The 22024-nt window shown below is 41.9% G+C and overlaps 1 protein-coding gene across 1 annotated transcript in view; it reads left to right on the top strand.

The window, feature by feature from the left end:
* Positions 1-22024, top strand: part of klhl32 (kelch like family member 32) — a 152618-nt gene that overhangs the window by 9666 nt on the left and 120928 nt on the right. Inside the window, exon 2 of the mRNA XM_033021048.1 lies at positions 5727-5834. Within this exon, the coding sequence (XP_032876939.1) occupies positions 5727-5834 (108 nt within the window). The remainder of the gene's footprint in view (positions 1-5726; positions 5835-22024) is intronic.

Here is a 22024-nt window from a genome sequence, read left to right as displayed (position 1 = left end):
CTCTCTCTATCTTCCTCTCTCTCCCCACCTGTCTCTCCCTATCCCTCTCTCTTTCTCTCTCTCTCCCCTCTCCCCTCTCCTCTCCCCTCCCCCCTCTCCTCTCCTCTCCCCCCCTCTCTCCTCTCCCCCCCTCTCTCCTCTCCCCCCCTCTCCTCACTCTCCCCCCCCTCTCTCCTCTCCCCCCCCTCTCCTCTCCCCCTTTACCTCTCCCCCTCTCCTCTCCCCCTCTCCTCCCCCTCCTCCTCCCCCTCTCCCTCTCCCCTTCCCCTCTCCCCTCCCCCCCCTCTCCTCTCACTCTCACTCTCACCCTCTCTCTCTCCTCCCCTCCTCCCCCACCTTTCCCCACTCACCCACACTCCCTCTTCACCTCTCCACCCCCTATCCCTCTTGCCCCTCTCTCTGTGTCTCTCTCTGTCTCTGCCCCTTCTCTCTCTGCCCTCATTCGCTACCCCCCCCCTACCACCCCAACCCCCCCCCCCCCCTCTCTAGATGCTAGATGTGACTGCAAGTTGGGGGCTATGCGTCAGTAGATAGGGTGGTTATGGGGTAAAAGGAGCAAATTAACAATATTAATATAATATCAAGGGAGGGTAATTAGCGTGAGTGCGGGGGGGAGGTGGGATAGTTAGTGTGTGACGCTGCATGCCGCCTCTCCCCCCCACAACCGCACGTTGGAGGAACAGACCCAACGGGTCTGCACTTGGTTTAGTAATTTTATATGTTTCTATAAGATATCCCCTCATCCTTCTAAACTCCAGTGAATACAAGCCTAGTCTTTTCAATCTTTCCTCATATGACAGTCCCGCCATCCCAGGGATCAATCTCGTGAACCTACGCTGCACTGCCTCAATCACAAGATGTCCTTCCTCAAATTAGGAGACCAAAACTGTACACAATACTCCAGATGTGGTCTCACCAGAGCCCAATACAACTGCAGAAGAACCCCTTTACTCATATACTGAAATCCTCTTGTTATGAAGGCCAACATTCCATTAGCTTTCTTCACTGCCTGCTGTACCTGTAAGCCAACTTTCAGTGACCGGTGTCCAAGGACGCGCAGGTCTCGCTGCACCTCCCCCTTACCTAACCTAACCCCATTGAGATAATAATCTGCCCACTTGTTTTTGCCGCCAAAGTGGATAACCTCACATTTATCTATATTATACTGCATCTGCCACGCATCTGCCCACTCACTCAACCTGTCCAGGTCACCCTGCACCTTCCTAACATCCTCTTCACAGTTCACACTGCCACCCAGCTTTGTGTCATCCGCAAACTTGCTAGTGTTGCTCCTAATTCCCTCTTCCAAATCATTAATATATATGGTAAACAGTTGCGGCCCCAACACCGAGCCTTGCGGCACTCCACTCGCCCTGCCATTCTGAAAAGGACCCGTTCACTCCTACTCTTTGCTTCCGGTCTACCAACCAATTTTCTATCCATGTCAACACCCTGCCCCCAATACCATGCGCTCTAATTTTAGTCACCAGTCTCCCGAGCGGGACCTTATCAAAGGCTTTCTGAAAGTCTAGATACATTACATCCACTGGCACCCCTTCATCCATTTTACTTGTCACATCCTCAAAAAATTCCAGAAGATTAGTCAAGCATGATTTCCCTTTCATAAATCCATGTTGACTTGGACTAATCCTTTTACTGCTATCCAAATGCCCCATTATTACCTCTTTAATAATTGACTCCAGCAACTTCCCCACCACCGAAGTCAGGCTAACTGGTCTGTAATTCCCTGTTTTCTCTCTCGCTCCTTTCTTGAAAAGTGGGATAACATTAGCTATCCACCAATCCACAGGAACTGATCCTGAATCTATTGAACATTGGAAAATGATCACCAATGCGTCCACTATTTCTAGAGCCACTTCCCTGAGGACCCTGGGATGCAGACCATCAGGCCCAGGGGATTTATCATCCTTCAGTCCCATTAGCCTACCCAATACTATTTCTTGCCTAATGAAAATTTCTTTCAGTTCCTCTACCCCCTTAGATCCTCTGCCCTCCAGTACATCTGGGAGATTGTTTGTGTCTTCCTTAGTGAAGACAGATCCGAAGTACCTATTCAACTCTTCTGCCATTCCCTTGTTGCCCATAATAATTTCACCCGTGTCTGCCTTCAAGCGACCCACATTTGACTTTGCTACACTTTTTCCCTTAACCTATCTAAAGAAGCTTTTACTGTCCTTCTTTATATTCCTGGCCAGCTTCCCTTCGTACTTCATCTTTTCAGCCCGTATTGCCCGTTTTGTTTCCTTCTGTTGTCCTATGAAAGTTTCCCAACCCTCTGGCTTCCGGCTACTCTTTGATGTGTTATACATCTTTTCTTTTTGTTTTATTCTATCCCTAACTTCTCTTGTCAGCCACAGTTACCTCCTACTCCCCTTAGAATCTTTCTTCCTTTTTGGAATGAAATGATCCTGCGTCTTCCGGATTATGCCCAGAAATTCCTGCCATTGCTGTGTCCACCGTCATTCCTGCGAGAATCCCTTTCCAGTCTATCTTGGCCAGCTCCCCTCTCATGCCTTCATAGTCCCCTTTGTTCAACTGCATCACTGACACTTCAGATTTAACGTTCTCCTTCTCAAATTGCAGATTAAAACTAATCATATTATGATAAGTCAGCAATTGCTTTTAGATATGTGGTCTAATTAATTTCCTGCTGAGTTTCCCATGGAAATTGGAAAAAAAACAATTGAGTTTGTATTGCAGGTTTCCTCTTTCTATTGTAGTAATTATTTTTCTCTTTTCTTGTCTCTTTCTTGAATTCAATTTCCTTATGGTTTGTGAGCACTCCTCTTACGTTTCAGTTGATTTCATGTGGGAGGGAGCATTTTGAGTTCAGCAACCTGAAATGCCGACCATCACTTTGCCTCTCCGGAGGCTGCTTGACACGCTGAGTTATTTGAGCTATTTGGTTTTTGTTCTAGATTCCAACGTTTGCCATCTCTTCTGGAGATTTTTGTTTTTTGTTTTTGCACTTTAGAACTGCCATGTTGATTCTGCATTGTTTTAAGGATGAGAGTGATGTTTCCTTTGGATTAGATGGTTGTCCCATGAAGGAAAATGTTAGCAGAAAGGGCTTGTGGTCTCTGGAATTTAATACAATTTGACATGATTTATTGAAATGTACAGGGTTATGAAGGAATGTTACTGGTTGGATCCTGTGAGGATGTTTCCCCTTGTGAAGAACCTAGAGTTGGGGGGCAGGGGGTATACTTTCAGAATAAGAGGTTGACCATGTACGAATTGGAAAAGGAGAGATTTTATTTTTGAGGTATACAAAATCATGAGAAGCATAAATCGGGTAAACTCATGAGAAGCATAAATCTCTTGCCTGGTGTATGGGGAATTGAGAACCAGAGGATGTAGGTTTAAGATGAGGGGGGATAGATTTAATAGGACCTGAGGGGTAACTTTTTTACACAAAGGATAGTGGGTGTATGAAATGAGCTGCCGGAGGAGGTGGTTAAGGCAGGTACTACACAATGTTTAAGAAACATTTAGACAGGCACATGGATAGGACAGGTTTAGAGGGATATAGGCAAAACACAGACAGGTAGGACAAGTGTGTATGGGTCAGTTGGACTGAAGGGCCTGTTTCCACGCTGTATCTCTATGACATTATGAATATTTGGAGTTTTCTACTCCAGACAACTGTGGATACTGTGTCAATAAATATATTCAAGATTCAGATAGAATTATGTGAATTGGAGAGAAAAATGGAATGTGCTCAGATCCATAATAACAGAACCTAGACGCTTACGCAAGACTTCAAAGCACTTTATTTGATAATCCTGAACTAATTTAAAAATAAGCAGATGGCCTGAACTTTGATATATTATCATTACCGTGTAAGGAATCAGCACACAGTCCAACTTGGCTCTTGTTCCTGCTCAATAAGAGATTGGTGAAGAGAAGTGGAAATTATTCACAGAGGGGAAATAAGTGCGTTAATGCATTGCATTCAAGCCTCAGGGAAATATGAGCTATCTGGTCTATGAGGTAGAAGAATCTTGACAGGAATAGGTAAAGAGTGGGAACTAATATGGGATCTGTGTGTAGTTTAGTTTAGATTAGAGATACAAAGCAGAAACAGGCCCCGAGTCTGCACAAACCTGCGATGCCAGCACATTAACACTATCCTACACACACTGGGGAAAAGTTACACTTATACCAAGCCAATTAACCTACAACCTGTACGTCTTTGGAGTGTGGGAGGAAACTGAGGATCTTGGAGAAAACCCATGCAGGTCACGGGGAGAACGTACAAACTCCGTACAGTAGTCACCCGTAGTCAGGATCGAACCTGGGTCTCTGACGCTGCAAGGGCTATTAGGCAGCATTACTATCCTTGTGCCGCTCTAGCCTGAGGATGTAGCTTGGTATCAAAGGAGATAAGGGACATAGCCTCTGTGAGGATTGCAATATGGGTTTAGGCGAATCTAACCAATAAGCCCATTGGCCACCGAGATGCCGTGTGCCAGTGAACTGGCCTCTGAACCTCAGTCAGTATTCTTGACCATAATAAGAGGAGCATGTTGGCATGTAATCATCCTAATTTGTAGTTAATTTGGGCCATTCCACGGAGCAGAAACTTCATTGCTGGTTCTGTATCCCATTTCTTCCTCTTCCACTACTTCTCCTGTACTCTTACTTACAAATGCCTCCTTTATATGCCATCTGTTTCTGATCCTGAAAGCCTTTACTGTGGGTCTGACCACCTGTTTGGACCTACGGTTCCCTCCTGCTCTAGCTGTGGGCTCTGTTGTGCTACCATGATACCTGCCATTATTTCTCATGATAGAAATGTCAGTTTCTTCATTTGCTTGACTAATACACCGCCTGTCGTGTCCGCATCCGCCACCTCTTCACTCCATAACAAGTCTTTCAGATACAGCCTAGTGGCGCAGCAATATAGTTGCTGCCTTACAGTGCATACAGCGCCAGAGACTAGAGTTCGATCCTGACCACGGGTGCTGTCGGTACCCAGTGACCACATGGTTTTCTCTGAGATCTTCGGTTTCCACCCACGCTCCAAAGACTTGCATGTTTGTCGGCTTATTGTAAATGTAAATTGTCCCTAGTTGTGTGTAGGATAGTGGTAATGTGCGGGAATCGTTGGTTAGTGCAGACTAGGTGGGTCGAAGGGCCTGTTTCCGCACTGTATCTCTAAACTAAACTAAACTAAACAACTGCCTTGGCCTGCCCTTTTACTCCAGCAATACCTTTTCCTATTTTAAAATAATCCAATTTTAATCAATCCTCCTGTTGCTACTATTGAGTTATTTTTGTCTGCTGCCTTCCAAAACCCTAGTTGTCTTCCTCCTCCTAATGCATATCATTTTCCTGCACATTTAATCTCTACCCTGCCAGAGTTCAGCCACTTCAACCTGCAGTCAAGCTTTCATTCCTCACATTATCGATTGTTGGAGATTATAAGATCATCACCTGCGGCCATCATCAAGTGAATTAGGGTCACGGCGGTATGTGCGTCACAAAGATGTTCTGTTGTTAACTCAACATTAATACTCTCTGATCTACAGACCCGTTTGAAAATACCTGTATCAGAAACCTGCCCGAATCGTGCATCTGCAATATTTTGGTGGCTGTACAAATTTAATTCTAGCAATGCCTTGAGAGATAATGTTTGGCCTTCTGTTGTATATTTTCTTTGATTGACCCATGACGTTAATTGATTTTACTTCTGTTTTCAGGCCATGTTTAGTCTCTGTATGGTGGAAAGTGTTGCTGAAGAAGTGAACCTACATGGGGTAACCGGCCTGGGCTTGAAACAAGCGCTGGAGTTTGCATATACAGGACAGGTACAGAAATGTTTATTTCATAAAAGCAAAACACTGGCATTCATTTGACTTCCTTTCAGAAAATAATCTTGTGAGATTGTGCATATATGGCAGAGGGAAAACAGGCATCAATTATTATTATATATTTTTAATTGTCTTAACACTGTTACTGCAAGTAAGAATTTCATTGTCCTATCTGGGACACATGACAATAAAACACTCTCGACTGTTGATAATACCGTACCGCACATTGTTCATCAAATACTTTAAAATTAAAAATGGCCCTTTTCTTCACTTAAGAAGAAAATATTTGTCAAACTTCATCAATGTTTGACACAACGCGATAAAACTGCTTCAGCTATCATGTGTATATTTTCCTTTGCCTGTAATGTCACAAATTATTAGTGACTCCAAAGTCTGAATGGGATTGGATCATGACTTTAAATGACTGTCAACTTCCATGGAGGTGTATCCATAAACTTAAAAAAAAAAAAGATCGACAATGCCAATAAATACACGTTCTACTTTTTAATTCTTTCCCCAGCCTCATTACTTTTAATTCTGAAATGACTCTGATGTCTGGGATCGCAAACCCTACTTTGAAAATTAAATGTTTCTTTGCAGGCCCATCATGAATAGTTTATAAAACAATAATCCTAGAAGGACATTCTTGTTGCTGGGAAGCAGAACCATGGTGACTTCAGCAATGTTTTTGCACCAAACAATCATGGAATAGTGAGTGCCTGATTCAAGAACGGCTTCTTCCCCGCTGCTATCAGACTCTTGAATGGACCTCTCGTATGCTAGGGCCGAATTCCAAATCTGCCTCATTGTGGCTCTTGCACTTTTGTTTTATCTGCACTTTCTCTGAAACTGTACCACTATATTCTGCACTCTTATTTTATTTTTCTGCACTATCTGATGTACTAATGTATGGTACGATGTTTGCCTGCAGTATCTCGGTACACATGACAATAATAAACCAATACTAATGCAAACATTGAAATACCTGCAGCTGATAAACTGGTGAGAATAAAGTTGAGTATGTCATAATTTTACTCGCCCTTGTTTAATTTTAGATTATCACTGTGGCTTGGCTACTGATGGGTCTCTTGTTGCTTTGTGATGGAGCTTGGAATAATGCTTGACATTATTCTTTAACATTAAATAAAGATGCATTTATGATCTGTCGAGCAGTCCTCTGCTTTCAAAGCTGAAGGCAGTATATGATCATGAGGGCCAGTACTATGTGCAGAAGGATTGATAGGCCATCAATAATGAACCACACATTGAAAGATAGCATCAGAAAAGAGGCCAAAGCTGGTGAGTTATTTCCTAGTTGACTAAAAGTAAAGAAAGAAACTGTTTGCAAGTTTAGTTTCCTGGTGGAAAGCTGAGAGTAGAATCAGAAGGTAGTAAAGCTAAGCTGGAAATAGATGGGTGAAGATAAGGAGATATACAGGAAAGCTAAGAAAAAGGGGAATAATAGGTGTAAGGATAATTAGAGTGGGTCAACGATGGGTCATGATAGGGATAATGATAATCGATGTGTGTTCTGAAGGGACAGACCTTGCAATCATAAGCAGTCTGAATAAGGGTTCTGGCCTGAAACGTCACCCATCAAATTTCTCCAGTGATGCTGCCTGACCAGCTGAATTACCACAGCACTTTGTGTCAACATTAGTCCTGGCTAGGGAAAACAATCAGATAATATTTAAAGGCAAAATAAAATGATAAAAGGGAAGATATTTAACATTGGATTAGATCAGTGTGAGGGTCTTAAGGATAATTTGAAAATGGAAATAAAATAACAAGCATAATTTGGTTTTCAATGGCTGTATTCATATAAATACGTAGAATGTGGTAAATGAGATTGATCTACAGACACAGGCAGCTGATCTACACTTAGGAACAATCGGCAATTTTTAAATTTGCGTTTCACACAAAATTTGGGAGTAATGTGAACTGTGAAGAGGATACAGATAAATTACAGCTGGATCTAAACAGACAGACACATGTTAGATAAAACCTAATGTAGAGAATTGTGAGGGGATGCATTTTGGGGAGAGGTATGATGAGAAGCACTATGGAGTAAAGAATCCTGGTGCAAAAGGAAAGCAAGGGCTGTGGGAATACGAGTGCACAAATGAAAGGCAGTTCACTAAAGTAGTTAATAAGACAAACACAATTTTCTGCACTTTGTCATGAGAGGCACTTAGTATAAATGCATGATGTTATATTGAACCTTTTATATACTTTATTATTATTACTTACTTTATTAATTTATTGAACATGTTAAAAAATATAAACACAAATAAACTTGTAAGCAATAAAAAAAGAAAAGAAAACACAAAGGAAAACAAACAAATAAGTAACTCAAATAATACAAATAATATCGTTCATGTTCAAAAGGGGTAAGAAGAAGTTCGAAAACTTTTCTGGTCCTACCCCCTCTTATTTTCTATACATTTTCATGGAAAAACAAAATAATGGGAACAAATGGACCCAAAATCTGTTGAACAGTCCACAAACAAGAAATAACCAAACAGAAAAGAAAATCACTGGTCCAGCTCATAACCATTCAATCTTTTGTTTCTGAAGAGTGTTTTTAGTTTGAATAGAGTCTTACATTTTTTCAGCTCATCGTGGCAGTTATTCCAGAGACTAACACCCTTTGGAGTTTTGCATTAGTTCTTATTGCCGGTTTTTCGAATATATAGGTTCCTCTCAGGTTGTGTTTGCTTTCTCTCCGTTGGAACAACCCCTGGATATTACAAGGCAATTGCTGATTAGCTGCTTTGAACATAATTTGGATAGTTTTATAATCTGTCAGATCTTGAAATTTTAATGTTTTTAGTCTGATAAATAATGGTTTTGTTGATTGTCTGTAGGTGGTTTTATGTATAATTCGTATTGCTCTTTTTTGGAGGATGAAGATTGGATGTGTATTTGTTTTGTAGGTGTTCCCCCAACCTCCACACAGTAGATCATGTATGGGAGTATGAGGGAGCAGTACAACATATACAGGGAGGCTTGATTTACTAGGTCTCTGGCTTTATTCAGTATTGCAATTGATTTGGATATTTTGGCTTTAATATAATTTATGTGAGGTCTCCAAGTTAATTTGTTGTCAATTAATACTCCAAGAAATTTTATTTCAGATACTCTTTCTATTTCTGTGCCATTTATCATGAGCTTTTTCTCTGTGTTGGTTGATCGATTTCCAAATATTATGAATTTTGTTTTACTTAAATTCAATGTGAGTTTATTTTCGTCAAACCAGATCTTCATCCTGCTCAATTCCTTTTCCATACTATCCAGGAGCTGCTCCAAGTTGTCTCCACAGCAGAGTAAGTTAGTATCATCAGCGAAGAGAATAGTTTCAAGAGTTTTTGACACTTCACATATATTATTGATATACAAAATGAATAATAATGGCCCTAACACTGAGCCCTGGGGCACCCCACACGTAACCTGCAGTAATTGTGATTTATGGTTTTGTATTTCGACATATTGTTCCCGGTTCTGTAGGTAGTTGGATAGCCATGATAGTGCGATGCCTCTAATGCCATATCTTTGTAGTTTCTTTATTAATAACTCGTGGTCTACGGTGTCAAATGCTTTTTTTAAGTCCAAAAAAATCCCTACTGCATACTCTTTATTTTCTATTGCCTTAGTAATTTTTTCTATAAATTCAATAATTGCAAATGAAGTTGTTCTGTTAGCTCTAAAACCATATTGTTGTTCGTACAGTATGTTATGTTTGGTGATAAATTCGTCCAGTCTTGTGTAAAATATTTTTTCCAGTATTTTGGAGAACTGTGGAAGCAATGAAATGGGTCTGTAATTTGAAAGTACATGTTTGTCTCCAGTTTTATATATTGGTATGACTTTAGCTTTCATTTTGTTGGGAAATACACCGGTTTGAAGGGACTGATTACAAATGTGAGTCAGAGGTCTTGCTATGCATTCTATAATGTTTTTAACTGTAAACATGTCAATATCATGACAGTCTGTGGATTTCTTACTCTTGAGTTTTTTTACAGTGTCAATAATTTATTTTTCTTCAGTCCCTCTTATAAATATTGTATCCTTTACATATATCTCTTTACTTTCTACACCATCGCTGCTACCAGTCTTTGCAATTTTTCCGGCCAAATCAGGACCAACACCAACAAAGAATTTGTTGAATTCGTTTGCAGCTGAGGCCATATCAGTGATTATTGTGTTGTTTTTAGACAGGAAATGGTTTGGGTATTGTGCCTTTCCATTTCCTTTTTTAATTATGGCATTTAATACATTCCATGTATTTTTAATATTGTTTTTGTTGTTCTCCAGTAACTTACTATAGTGATCGATTTTGCTGCATCTCATGATTTTTGTTAGTTTGTTTTTATATGTCTTATATTTTTCTTCAGCTTCTGCTGTTCTTTTCTTTAAAAAAATTTTGTACAATAAATTTTTTTCCTTACATGCATTTAATATTCCTTTAGTTATCCATGGTTTATCAGCATATTTTAGTTTCACTATTTTCTTTACTAGAGGACAATTTTTTTCGTACAGTCCTGATACAATTGACAGAAATGATTCGTAGGCTACATTTACATCTTTTACATAAACTTTGTTCCAATCTTGTTTCGATAGGTCTTCTTTGACGGAATTAACAGCATCTTGTGTTTTGTGTCTGGTTATTTTGATTGTTTTGGTGTCTTTTTTGATCCTGGTACAGCTCTGTATGGTTGCAAAGACTGGCAGGTGATCACTTGTGTCATTTATTACTAAACCACTCACTACTTTTCTATCCATAACGTTTGTGAATATATTGTCGATAAGTGTAGCACTGTGTGTTATTGTGGTTGGTCGTGTGATTGTGGGGTATAAGCTGCTGCTATACATTGCATTGATAAATTCTGTGGTTGAGTTGTGTTCTTGTGGGTTTAGCAGATCAATGTTGAAATCTCCACAGACAAAAACCATTTTCTTGTTATTAATATTGTTGTAAAGTTCCACTAATGTTTCCTTAAACGTATCAATACAAGATCCTGGTTTTCTATACACGCAGCTTACCAAAATATTTTTTGATTACTCAATCTCAATTTCTACTGTGATGCATTCCATGATGTTGTCTATAGCAAAAGACATGTTACTAGCACATTTACTTTTGTAACTTTTATCGATGTATAATGCAGGCGCCCCCCCCCCCCCCCCTTTAGAGTGATTCCTATTAATATTGAACATTTCATATCCCTCAATCCCAACCATGTTAGTTTGCTCCTCATTAAGCCAAGTCTCAGATATTGCTATTACTGTGAAAGTTCTGTCCGTTTGCCTTACACTGTGTTTGATCTTTGAGACATTTGAATTTAGGCTCCTGCTATTAAAATGTATCACTGATATAGAACCATCCATTATTACATTCCTTTTGAATTGTTCTTCTGTGTAGTACTCACAATAGCTGTGTGTGTTATTGTAGAAATTATTTTCAGGGTCAATGTCATTTTCAATGTCTTGTGATTTATGTTCAGTGTATTTAAAACAACCCAAGTCCAGTCTTTCATATTCAGTAGATGGGTGGTTTCTGTCCGAGTTTGTCATGGGTGTTCTTGGTGTATTCAATTCAGTGTGTATTCAGTTATCTTGTGTGTGTTTTTTTATACCTCGAACTTATCCAGCTCGGCGATGTCCCTGATGATGAGCACTTTCGCTGCCTCTGGTGTTAGTCCATTCAGTTTGATGAGTATTTTGCAATTTGAAACCCATGTTGCCTGAATCTTGTTTTGTCTTCTTAGAATGCGTGCTCTCCTCGCGATGTCCGCGTTTTTCTTGATGAGGTGTTCGTTGATGTAAACGTCGGTCCCTGTTAGTTTCCTTCCTTGTCTGAGGAGGTCATATTTTTTCTTTCTGTTGGTGAACCGGATTATTATTGGCGGTGCGGCCGTTTTGTTTTTACTGGGCAGGGTATGACAGGCTTCGATGTCTCTGCTGTCAACAGAAATGCCCTTGGAAGCAGTACTGGCTTTAACTGGGTATTATTTTCATTTCTGGTCACATATTATTAGCAGGATGGGACACATTGGAGAACATTTGGGGGAAAAAAAAGGATAATTCCTGGCTCATAGAGTCATAGAGTGATACAGTGTGGAAACAGGCCCTTCGACCCAATTGGCCCACAACGGCCACCATGTCCCTGCTACATTAGTCCCACTTGCCTGCACTTGGTCCATATCCCTTCAAACCTGTCCTATCCATGTACCTGTTTAACTGTTTCTTAAACGATGGGATGGTCCCAGCCTCAACTGCCCCTCCGGCAGCTTGTTCCATATGTACTCACCACACTTTGTGTGAAAAAGTTACCACTCAGATTCCTATTAAATCTTTTCCCCTTCACCTTAAACCTATGTCCTCTGGTTCTCGATTCACCTACTTTGGGAAAGAGACTTTATGCATCTACCCGATCTATTCCTCTCATGATTTTATACACCTCTATAAGATCCCCCTCATCCTGTGCTCCAAGGAATAGTCCCAGCCTACGCAACCTCTCCCTATAGCTCAGACCCTCTAGTCCTGGCGACATCCTCGTAAATCTTCTCTGTACCCTCTCCAGCTTGACTACATCATTCCTATAACATGGTGCCCAGAACTGAACAGAATATTCTAAATGCAGTCTCACCAACGTCTTTCCAACTGCAACATGACCTCCCAACTTCTATACTCAATACTCTAACTGAAGAAGGCCAATGTGCCAAATGCCTTTTTTGACCACGTTATCTACCTGCGACTTGACCTTCAAGGAACTATGGACCTGCACTCCTAGATCCCTCTGCTCTACAACGCTACCCAGAGCCCTACCATTCACTGTGTAGGTCCTGCCCAAGTTAGACTTTCCAAAATGCAACAACTCACATTTTACTGTATTAAATTTCATCAACCATTCCTCAGCCCACCTGGCCAATCGATCCAGATCCTGCTGCAATTTTTCGCAACCATTTTCACCATCTGCAAAACCTCCCACTTTTGTATCGTCAGCAAACTTGGTAATCTTGTCATGTATGTTCTCATCCAAATCATTGATCTGGATGACAAGCAGTAATGGGCCCAGCACCGAATCCTGAGGCACACCACTAGTCACAGGCCTCCCGTCCGATAAGCAGCCTTCTACCATCACCCTCTGCTTCATTCCATGAAGCCAATTGTCTATCCATTCAGCTATCTCTCCTTGGATCCCATGCGATCTAACGTTCTAGAGCAGCCTACCATACTTATCAAATGCTTTACTGAAATCCATGTATATAACATCTACAGCTCTGCCTTTATCGACCTTTTGGGGCATGTCTTCAGAAAACTCAATCAGATTTCTGAGACATGACTGCCCACGTACAAAACCATGCTTACTATCCCTAATCAGCCCTTGTCTGTCTAAATGCCTGTGTATCCAATCCCTCAGAATACCCTCTAGTAACTTTCCAACTACAGCTGTTAAGCTCATTGGCCTATAGTTCCCTACAATTTCCCTGCAGCCTTCTTGAAAATGGGCATAACATTTGCCAGCCTCCCGTCTTCCGGCACCTCTCCTGTATTTAAAGGCGACTCGTAAATTTCAACCAGGGCTCCCGCAATTTCCTCTCTGGTTTCCCACAATGTCCTCGGATATATATGATCAGGCCCTGGAGATTTGTCTCCCTTTATACACAATAGTACCTTCAGCACTTCTTCGACCGTAACACTGACTGCTCTCAAGTACTTCAAAGTTCCTCTGATTTCCTGTCTTTCTCCTCGGTAAATACAGACGAGAAATACTCATTGAGGACCTTGCCCATCTCGTGTGGCTCCATACAGAGGTGACTGCTTTGATTCCTGAGGGGTCCACTCTCTCGCTGGTTACCCATTTCCCCCTTATGTATTTATAAAATCTCTTGGGATTGTTCTTAATGCTATCTGCCAGAGCTATCACCTGGCCCCTTTTTGCCCATCTAAACTCCTTTTTCACTCTGCTCCATAGTTCCCAAAACTCCTCCAGGGATGCACTTGATCCCAGCTGCCGATACCCGTCCCATGAATCCTTCTTATTCTTGACCAATGCCTCTATTTCCCTCATCAGCAAAGCTTCCTTATGTTTGCCTGCCTTGCCCTTCACTCTAAAGGCCATGTCCCACTTTCCCGTGTTACTCACGAACTCTCCCGAGTTTTCCCCTTGATTCGAACTCGGGGAATTACGGTAATAGCCGTTCGTAGGTACTCGGGGCTATTTTTTTTAAACCCGTGGACATTTTTCAACATGTTGAAAAAAAGTCCCGACTTACCTGATGCCCCGAGTTCCTACGAGCCGCTACGAAACATCTACGGACTCCTATGGGCTCCTACGAGCTCGCTACCGACATTACCCAACGTTCCCCGAGTTCGAATCAAGGGGAAAACTTGGGAGAGTTCGTGGGTAACTCGGGAAAGTGGGACAGGGCCTTAACAGGGACGTACACATGCTGAGGTTTTGTCATCACACTTTTAAAATCATCTCACTTGGCTGATGTTCCTTTCCCCTCAAATAACCTGCCCCAATCAACTTGAATTAAACTTTTGCTGCGGCAGAACCTGCACGAGTCTTTCACCTGCATGAAGCTGGCACCAAAACATGCAGGTGAAAGACTGCAGTTACCAATATTGATTAGAGAGGTTGGGACGGTTTCCTTTGGAGAAGAGAAGGTTGAGAAGAGGCATTCCTGCCTGTTCCAAACACAATTGTGGAGAGGATGTTGGTCAATGTTGAGAAAGGTCTTTCGTGAGACCATGGCTTCTGATGCAGTTGGAGCTAATAGAAGGTGAACTTGTCCACAATCCTTTGGAAGAGAAGCAGTTTGATTGTGCAAGCAGTGATTATTTCCCTTTTCCTACCCGTTCCATGCAGCCCCACTATTGATACTTTTCCATTCAGGACCTTGATTGGAAACTCAACAGTTGGTGGAGGAAGAGGAAGGAAATAGCGATAAAACTGAACCATTTGATTTCTCCACTGCTGGCTCTGACACTGACACCACATATAATGTATGGGTTAGTACAGAGGCAGGATGTTTACTTAGGATGACACCAGGCACTAGAACACTGCAGCTTGCATGTTTTGGTGCCGGCTTTTCACCCAGAGAATTGTGAATCGTGAATTCTCTGCCACAGAAGGCAGTGGAGGCCAATTCACTGGATGTATTCAAGAGAGAGTTAAGATATAGGTCTTAGGACAAACAGAATCAAGGGATATGGGGAGAAAGCAGGAACAGGGTACTGATTTTGGAAGATCAGCCATGACCATATTGAATGGTGGTGCTGGCTTGAAGGGCCGGATGACCTACTGCACCTATTTTCTATGTTTCTATGTTTTTAATGTGGGATCAGATTGCTACCACTGTGGCTGTCGATGTGATGCATGAAGCAATTGCAGGGAGTCACAGTAATCCATGTCTACTTCCACAGTAATGTGGACATGGCTGTTTGTTGAGACCCCCTTGCTTACAATTCTTCCTTTTCCCCATCTTCCTCCTCTTCCTTTATCAAACAGTGTGAACCTGCTCAGTGTGTCTGTGGCTGCTCAATGCTAAGAGGAAGCCTCACTGAACCAGCCCTGAGGAGATGCATTGGATCAATGTGTTGGCTAATAGAATTGTGCTTCAAGACTTATAAAACCAATTCCCTAAAACATTTACAATTGCAGCAATGGACAGAGGAAGTAAACTCTCGTGTAATCTGCAAGTATTTGAAGCTTTCGTTAAATTGGCGCAGCTGAGAGGGCGTTATATTGCTTGGTGCTTTATCACCAGAGCAAAGATTAAAAGGAGTGTGAAGTGAAGTGTGAAACGCTAAAGAGGTATTGTTGGCATCTGTGTAGCCTTGTTTACTGATCAAACTTGTGGTCTTCATGCTCTGTATATTTCTGTTAAACAAGCTAACCAATTATCAAGATGAGGTGCTGTGGACTTTGTGCCGGAAGAGAATGTGTGTGCTGTTTATTTTGGACCTTAAAATGGCCATTTAATACAAAGGCAAAACGTCGGAGCATCAAAATGGCTTTTCTAAATAGTGAACTTGCAAAGGGAACCTACGCATCATTCATTTACTCAAGTGTTAGAAGAAACTGCAGATGCTGGTTTAAACCGAAGATAGACACAAAATACTGGTGTAACTCAGTGAGGGAAATTTGCTGGTTCTGCGGTCGAGGACGAAACAGAGGGTTTTGAGGCCTTCCTGGTGGGGGGAGTGACTGAACGTCCATAGTAACATAAGAAGGGTCTCGAACCGAAACGTCACCCATTTCCTCTCTCCAGAGATGCTGCCTGAGCCACTGAGTTACTCCAGCATTTTGTGTCTTTCATTCATTTATTCATATCTGTAATTCTCCCCATCTCATTATTTTTTGTTATTCTTATAATTTATTATCACTTCCGAATAGCAGACTTTTTTTTATCATCTGACATTCAAAATTTGTGTTCTTTCTTGCCTTTTGGTAATATATTTCCCCCCATATTCATGATCTTTAATACATTCATGACCCCTTGTGGTAATTAATGTAACTACAACGGAAATGCTCCTCTTCTTGACAGAATGAGGCCAGCAACACTTACCTCAATTCTGAAAACTCTTCTCGACTCAGCAGTCAATAAACATTTATTAGCTGCTCACCCCCCAAAACAAAAGCCCCAGGTGGCAATTGCTAAATATTTGATATGTAGAAAGGAACTGCAGATGCTGGTTTGTACTGAAAATAGACACAAAGTGCTGGAGTAACTCAGCTGGTCAGGCAGCAGCCCTGGCAAAAAAGGATGGGTAACATTTCACGTTGGAACCCTTCCTCAAACAATGTCTGAAACACCCTTCCTCAGACACCCTTCCTGTTGTCTGAGGAAGGGTACCAACCCGAAACATCACCCATCCTTTTTTTGGTGCCTGACCTGCTGAGTGTGATGATGATGGGGGTACTTTATTGACACTTGTACCTAGCTAGGTGCAGTGAACTTCTTTGTTTTTTAATACGTTACTCCAGCACTGTGTCCAGCTAAATATTTGGATAGTTGTATTTCTGTTTCCTTTTTTCATTCGTTCCAACCTTATTTTTCTCTCTTTTTACTCTTTTCCTTTTTTTTCTTCTGTTTCTTGACAATTTCCTTTTGTCTCACGCTAAACAAATAGAGTGATGATATGGGTCTCAAGCCACGGATGGTGAGGTGGTGGAATCTGATGAAGGTAGCCTGAGCCTGTGATTGTTTTGGAGGAGGCTGCAATAAACCAGCAGAGAGTTCTTGCAGAATGATGCTTGGGAGAAAAAGAGACAACAAACAGCAGAGAGAAAGTTCTGTACATTACATAATATAGGAAAATTGTGGAAATTTGAACAAAATTACACAGTAGCAAAACTGGGATGAAAAACTGGGATTAAGTCAAATCAATAGCTACAAATCAAGTACTAGTAAAAAAAATCCATTAAACTAATCCATATTTATTGATGCATTTGAATTCCTACAAGAAATCGCATAGGGATCTTCAAATATTCAACCCTGTAAACCCTGGTGGCCATCTTCTAAGGGAATGTAAATTGCAGCAAGGAATGACTTTTGGTTATTTTAATAAATCTACATGAAACTTGGGGGGGGGGGGGGGGTCTGATAAGCAAGAGCACTCATTTTTATTCTTCCTGGCAGCTAGCCTCATTTGATTATTTATTCCATAAAATGAGGAGAGGCATAGATAGAATAGGTTGTCATAGCCTTGTATCAGGGTGGAAATGTCAAAAACCAGACGGCATCATTTTAAGGTAAGAGATGCAAAGTTTAAAGGCGATATGTGGGGCAAATTGTTTAACATAGAGGATGGTGGGTGCCTGGAATGCACTGCTGGGGATGGTGGTGGAGGCAGATAAGATATTGGCAATTGAGAGGCTCTTGGATAGGCATGGATATGCAGGCAATCGAGGAGGATAGATCATCTGATAAGTTTAGTTTAACTTTGCATCATGTTCAGCATGAGCCCAGTGGGCCAAAAAGCCTGTCTTTGTGCTGTATTTTTCTGTGTTCTATATTCCATGGTGCTACTGCCACATTAACTAAATATATCTTCATGTGTCTTGTCCAACTTGTGTATTCACAAGTTCACGTTATAGGAGTAGAATTAGGCCATTTGGTCCATCGAGTCTACGCCGCCATTCAATCATGGCTGATCTCTGCCTCCTAGTCCCATTTTCCTGCCTTCTCCCCATAATCCTTGACACCTGTTCCAATCAAGAATTTGTCTATCCCTGCCTTAAAAATACCCAATGACTTGGCCTCCACAGCCCTCTGTGGAAATGAGTTCCACAGATTAACTACCCTCTGACTAAAGAAGTTCCTCCTCACCTCCTTTCTAAAAGAGCACCCTTTAATTCTGAGGATGTGACCTCTGGTCTTGGACTCTCCCACCAGTGGAAACACCCTGGTTCTCTGTCTGTCTGTCTGTCTGTCTGTCTGTCTGTCTGTCTGTCTGTCTGTCTGTCTGTCTGTCTGTCTGTCTGTCTGTCTGTCTGTCTGTCTGTTTCTTTCATTATTGTGTAAGTTTCAATGAGGTCACCCCTCAACCTTCTAAACTCCAGCCAGTAGAGGCCCAGTGCTGTCAAACGCTCATCATATGCTAACCCACTCATTCTTAGAATTATTCTTGTAAACCTCCTCTGGACCCTCTCCAGAGCCAGCACATCCTTCCTCAGATATGGGGCACAAATTTACTCACTGTACTACAAATGCGACCTGAACAGCACCCTACAGACCTATTATTGGGTAAATGCAAGATTTCCCAACCTTGCTGGATTCCTTGCAGCACAGCCAGAAGCTGCTATTTAGAATGCTGACCGTCACACTCTGATCTTTGTTCTGGCTGAGATCTTTGATCTTCTGTGCCCCCAAATATAATTTACACATGTCTGCTTTGCCCATCGAGATTAAGGCCACTGGCACTCTCAATTTCATCTAATCAGTCCAGGCTGCTGCTGAGAAGCTCTGCCCCATCTATCACTTTGAAACTCACCGCTGCATTTGGTAACCCATCAACACAGCATGCTGGAGAAGCAGTGACCTTTTCTATTTTCCCTTCAATGCGCAAGAACAGATAGAACACCTGTGGAGAATTGCTCAAATTACTGCTTTAGCAAAATGCAGTTATTCCTAAACTACACTCTTGAAATGTTTACCCTCAGAAAACTCCTCTGGCAGCCTCATTGTTCAAAGAACAAGTTTCTCTTGGGTGTTATTCTTCAGTTTCCTTTTAACCCACTGGGAGAACTCTCTCTTCCCCCATCCCATCATTGCAGCTTTTATTCTATAAGCAGCCTCACATCTGAGTAACTAAATGAATGTTCCTTGTATTTAACCCTGTAAGGTTGAAAATTAAGTGAAATGCCAGAAAGCTGTGGGAACTTGCTGTAGAGCTATACAATACTAAACTAGTAACTGCCACAGTAAAATTAGACCATTCGGCCCATCGAGTCTACTCCGCCATTCAATCATGGCTGATCTCTGCCTCCTAAACCCATTTTCTTGCCTTCTCCCCATAATCCTTGACATCCGTTCTAATCAAGAATTTGTCTATCTCTGCCTTAAAAAGTTTGGTAAAGAAGTTTAATAAAGAAATTGACATGAGTTGCTTTTGGGCTTGACGGGATCTTCAGCCTGAGCAACTTACACTTGGTCCTTGCCTGTTAGTTGTTTCTATATTAATTTGTTCATTACTCGTTTGGTTAAAATGTCATAGTTGTTTATTGATGCTGGGGAATTACAGAAGCCACATGGCATTTCAGAAACTAGCTCAATTAGGTGCACAGGCTCTGGTGAGACGAATTAGCACTGAAAAGTACATCCTCCAGGGCTTGGCATAAAAACCTAGCTTGACACTCCAGTGCACTGAAGCATGAGTGTGCAGTCTATCATAGAATGCAGAACAGTACAGTTTAGGAACGAGCCATTTGGCCCACAATATTTATGATGAATATTATGCCAGGTTAAAGAAATCACCCCTGCCTGCGTGATCCATATCCCTCTGTTCACATCATTGTGCCTGTCTAAAAGCCTCTTAAATGCCACTATTGTATCTGTTTCCATCATGGTCCCTCAACACATTCCAGGCTTCAAGTGTGTGTTAGAGTACATGCCACAAGCAACATCAATGGTGCTGAAATGTTTGAGAGCATTAATTTATTGGATGTTAATATTACCGATGAACTGTCTGGACCAACCACCTTGATGCGACTGCCAAGAAGACTCACCAATGCCTCTACTTCCTTAGGAGACTGAGGAAATTTGACATGCCTCCAAAGACTCTTACAAACTTCTATAGATACACCATAGAAAATATACTGTTGGGTTGCATCACAGCCTCGTTTGAGAACAGCTCTGTCCAAGACCACAATAAATGAAAGAGAGTTGTAGCTATAGCTCAGTCCATCATACAGACCAGACTTCCCACCATTGACTCCATCTACACTTCATACTGCCTCGGAAATGTAGCCAACGCAATCAAAAGCTTGTCCCACCTCGGTCATTCTTTCACCCTGCAGAAGGTCCAGCTTGAACGCTGCACCACAAGACTCAGCAACAGCTACTTCCCTTCTGTTTCATGCTTCTCAATAGTCCCACCATGTTGGGGTACTGTCCAATTTTACCTTTTCATCATTGCGGACATTGCATCTTGTCTATCGGACTGATGTGCTACAATGCTGAGAACTCTCTTCTGTACTTTGCATCTTTCGCTTTGCTCTACCTAATGTACATGAGTTTGACTTGAATGTATGTATGTATTGTATTATCTGATAGAAACATAGAAACATAGAAATTAGGTGCAGGAGTAGGCCATTCGGCCCTTCGAGCCTGCACCGCCATTCAATATGATCATGGCTGATCATCCAACTCAGTATCCCGTACCTGCCTTCTCTCCATACCCTCTGATCCCCTTAGCCACAAGGGCCACATCTAACTCCCTCTTAAATATAGCCAATGAACTGGCCTCGACTACCCTCTGTGGCAGGGAGTTCCAGAGATTCACCACTCTCTGTGTGAAAAAAGTTCTTCTCATCTCGGTTTTAAAGGATTTCCCCCTTATCCTTAAGCTGTGACCCCTTGTCCTGGATTTCCCCAACATCGGGAGCAATCTTCCTGCATCTAGCCTGTCCAACCCCTTAAGAATTTTGTAAGTTTCTATAAGATATCCTCTCAATCTCCTAAATTCTAGGGAGTATAAACCAAGTCTATCCAGTCTTTCTTCATAAGACAGTCCTGACATCCCAGGAATCAGTCTGGTGAACCTTCTCTGCACTCCCTCTATGGCAATAATGTCCTTCCTCAGATTTGGAGACCAAAACTGTACGCAATACTCCAGGTGTGGTCTCACCAAGACCCTGTACAACTGCAGTAGAACCTCCCTGCTCCTATACTCAAATCCTTTTGCTATGAAAGCTAACATACCATTCACTTTCTTCACTGCCTGCTGCACCTGCATGCCCACTTTCAATGACTGGTGTACCATGACACCCAGGTCTCGCTGCATCTCCCCTTTTCCTAGTCGGCCACCATGATCTTATTGAGAGCATGTAAAACAAAGCTTTCCATCGTATCTCGGTGACAATAATTATACCTAAAGCTAACTACAGTTTTATAAAATCATGATGTGTATAAAATCATGAGAGAAATAGATGGGGTAGATGCACAGAACATTTTGCCCAGAGTAGGGGAATCGAGGACCAGAGGACATAGGTTCAAGGTGAAGGGAAAAGATTGAATAGGAATCTGAGGGGTACCTTATTCACACAAAGGTTGGTGGGTGGGTGGAACAAGCTGCCGGAGGAGGTAGTTGAGGCTGGGACTATCCGAACGTTTAAGAAACAGTTAGACAGGTACATGGATAGGACAAGTTTGGAGGGATATGGACCAAGCACAGGCAGGTGGGACAAGTGTAGCTGGGACATGTTGGCCGGTGTGGGCAAGTTGGGCCGAAGGGCCTGTTGCCACACTATCCTTCTATGACTCTATGACTTCCTGACTCTTATACTCAATGCCTCATCTGATGAAGGCAAGCATACCATGTGTCTTCTACTCTATCCTATCTACTTGTGTTGCCAGTTTTAGAGAGCAATAGATTTAGACCGCAAGATACCTCTGTACATTAAAGGGGCCTGTCATTAACTGTATACTTTCCCCTTGCATTCAACCACCTAAAGT

This window comes from Amblyraja radiata, chromosome 5 (genome assembly GCF_010909765.2).
Source record: "Amblyraja radiata isolate CabotCenter1 chromosome 5, sAmbRad1.1.pri, whole genome shotgun sequence".
Classification (NCBI taxonomy): domain Eukaryota; kingdom Metazoa; phylum Chordata; class Chondrichthyes; order Rajiformes; family Rajidae; genus Amblyraja; species Amblyraja radiata.
The sequence above is the reverse complement of the archived record's forward strand: the minus strand, read 5'-3'. Positions and strand labels throughout refer to the sequence as shown.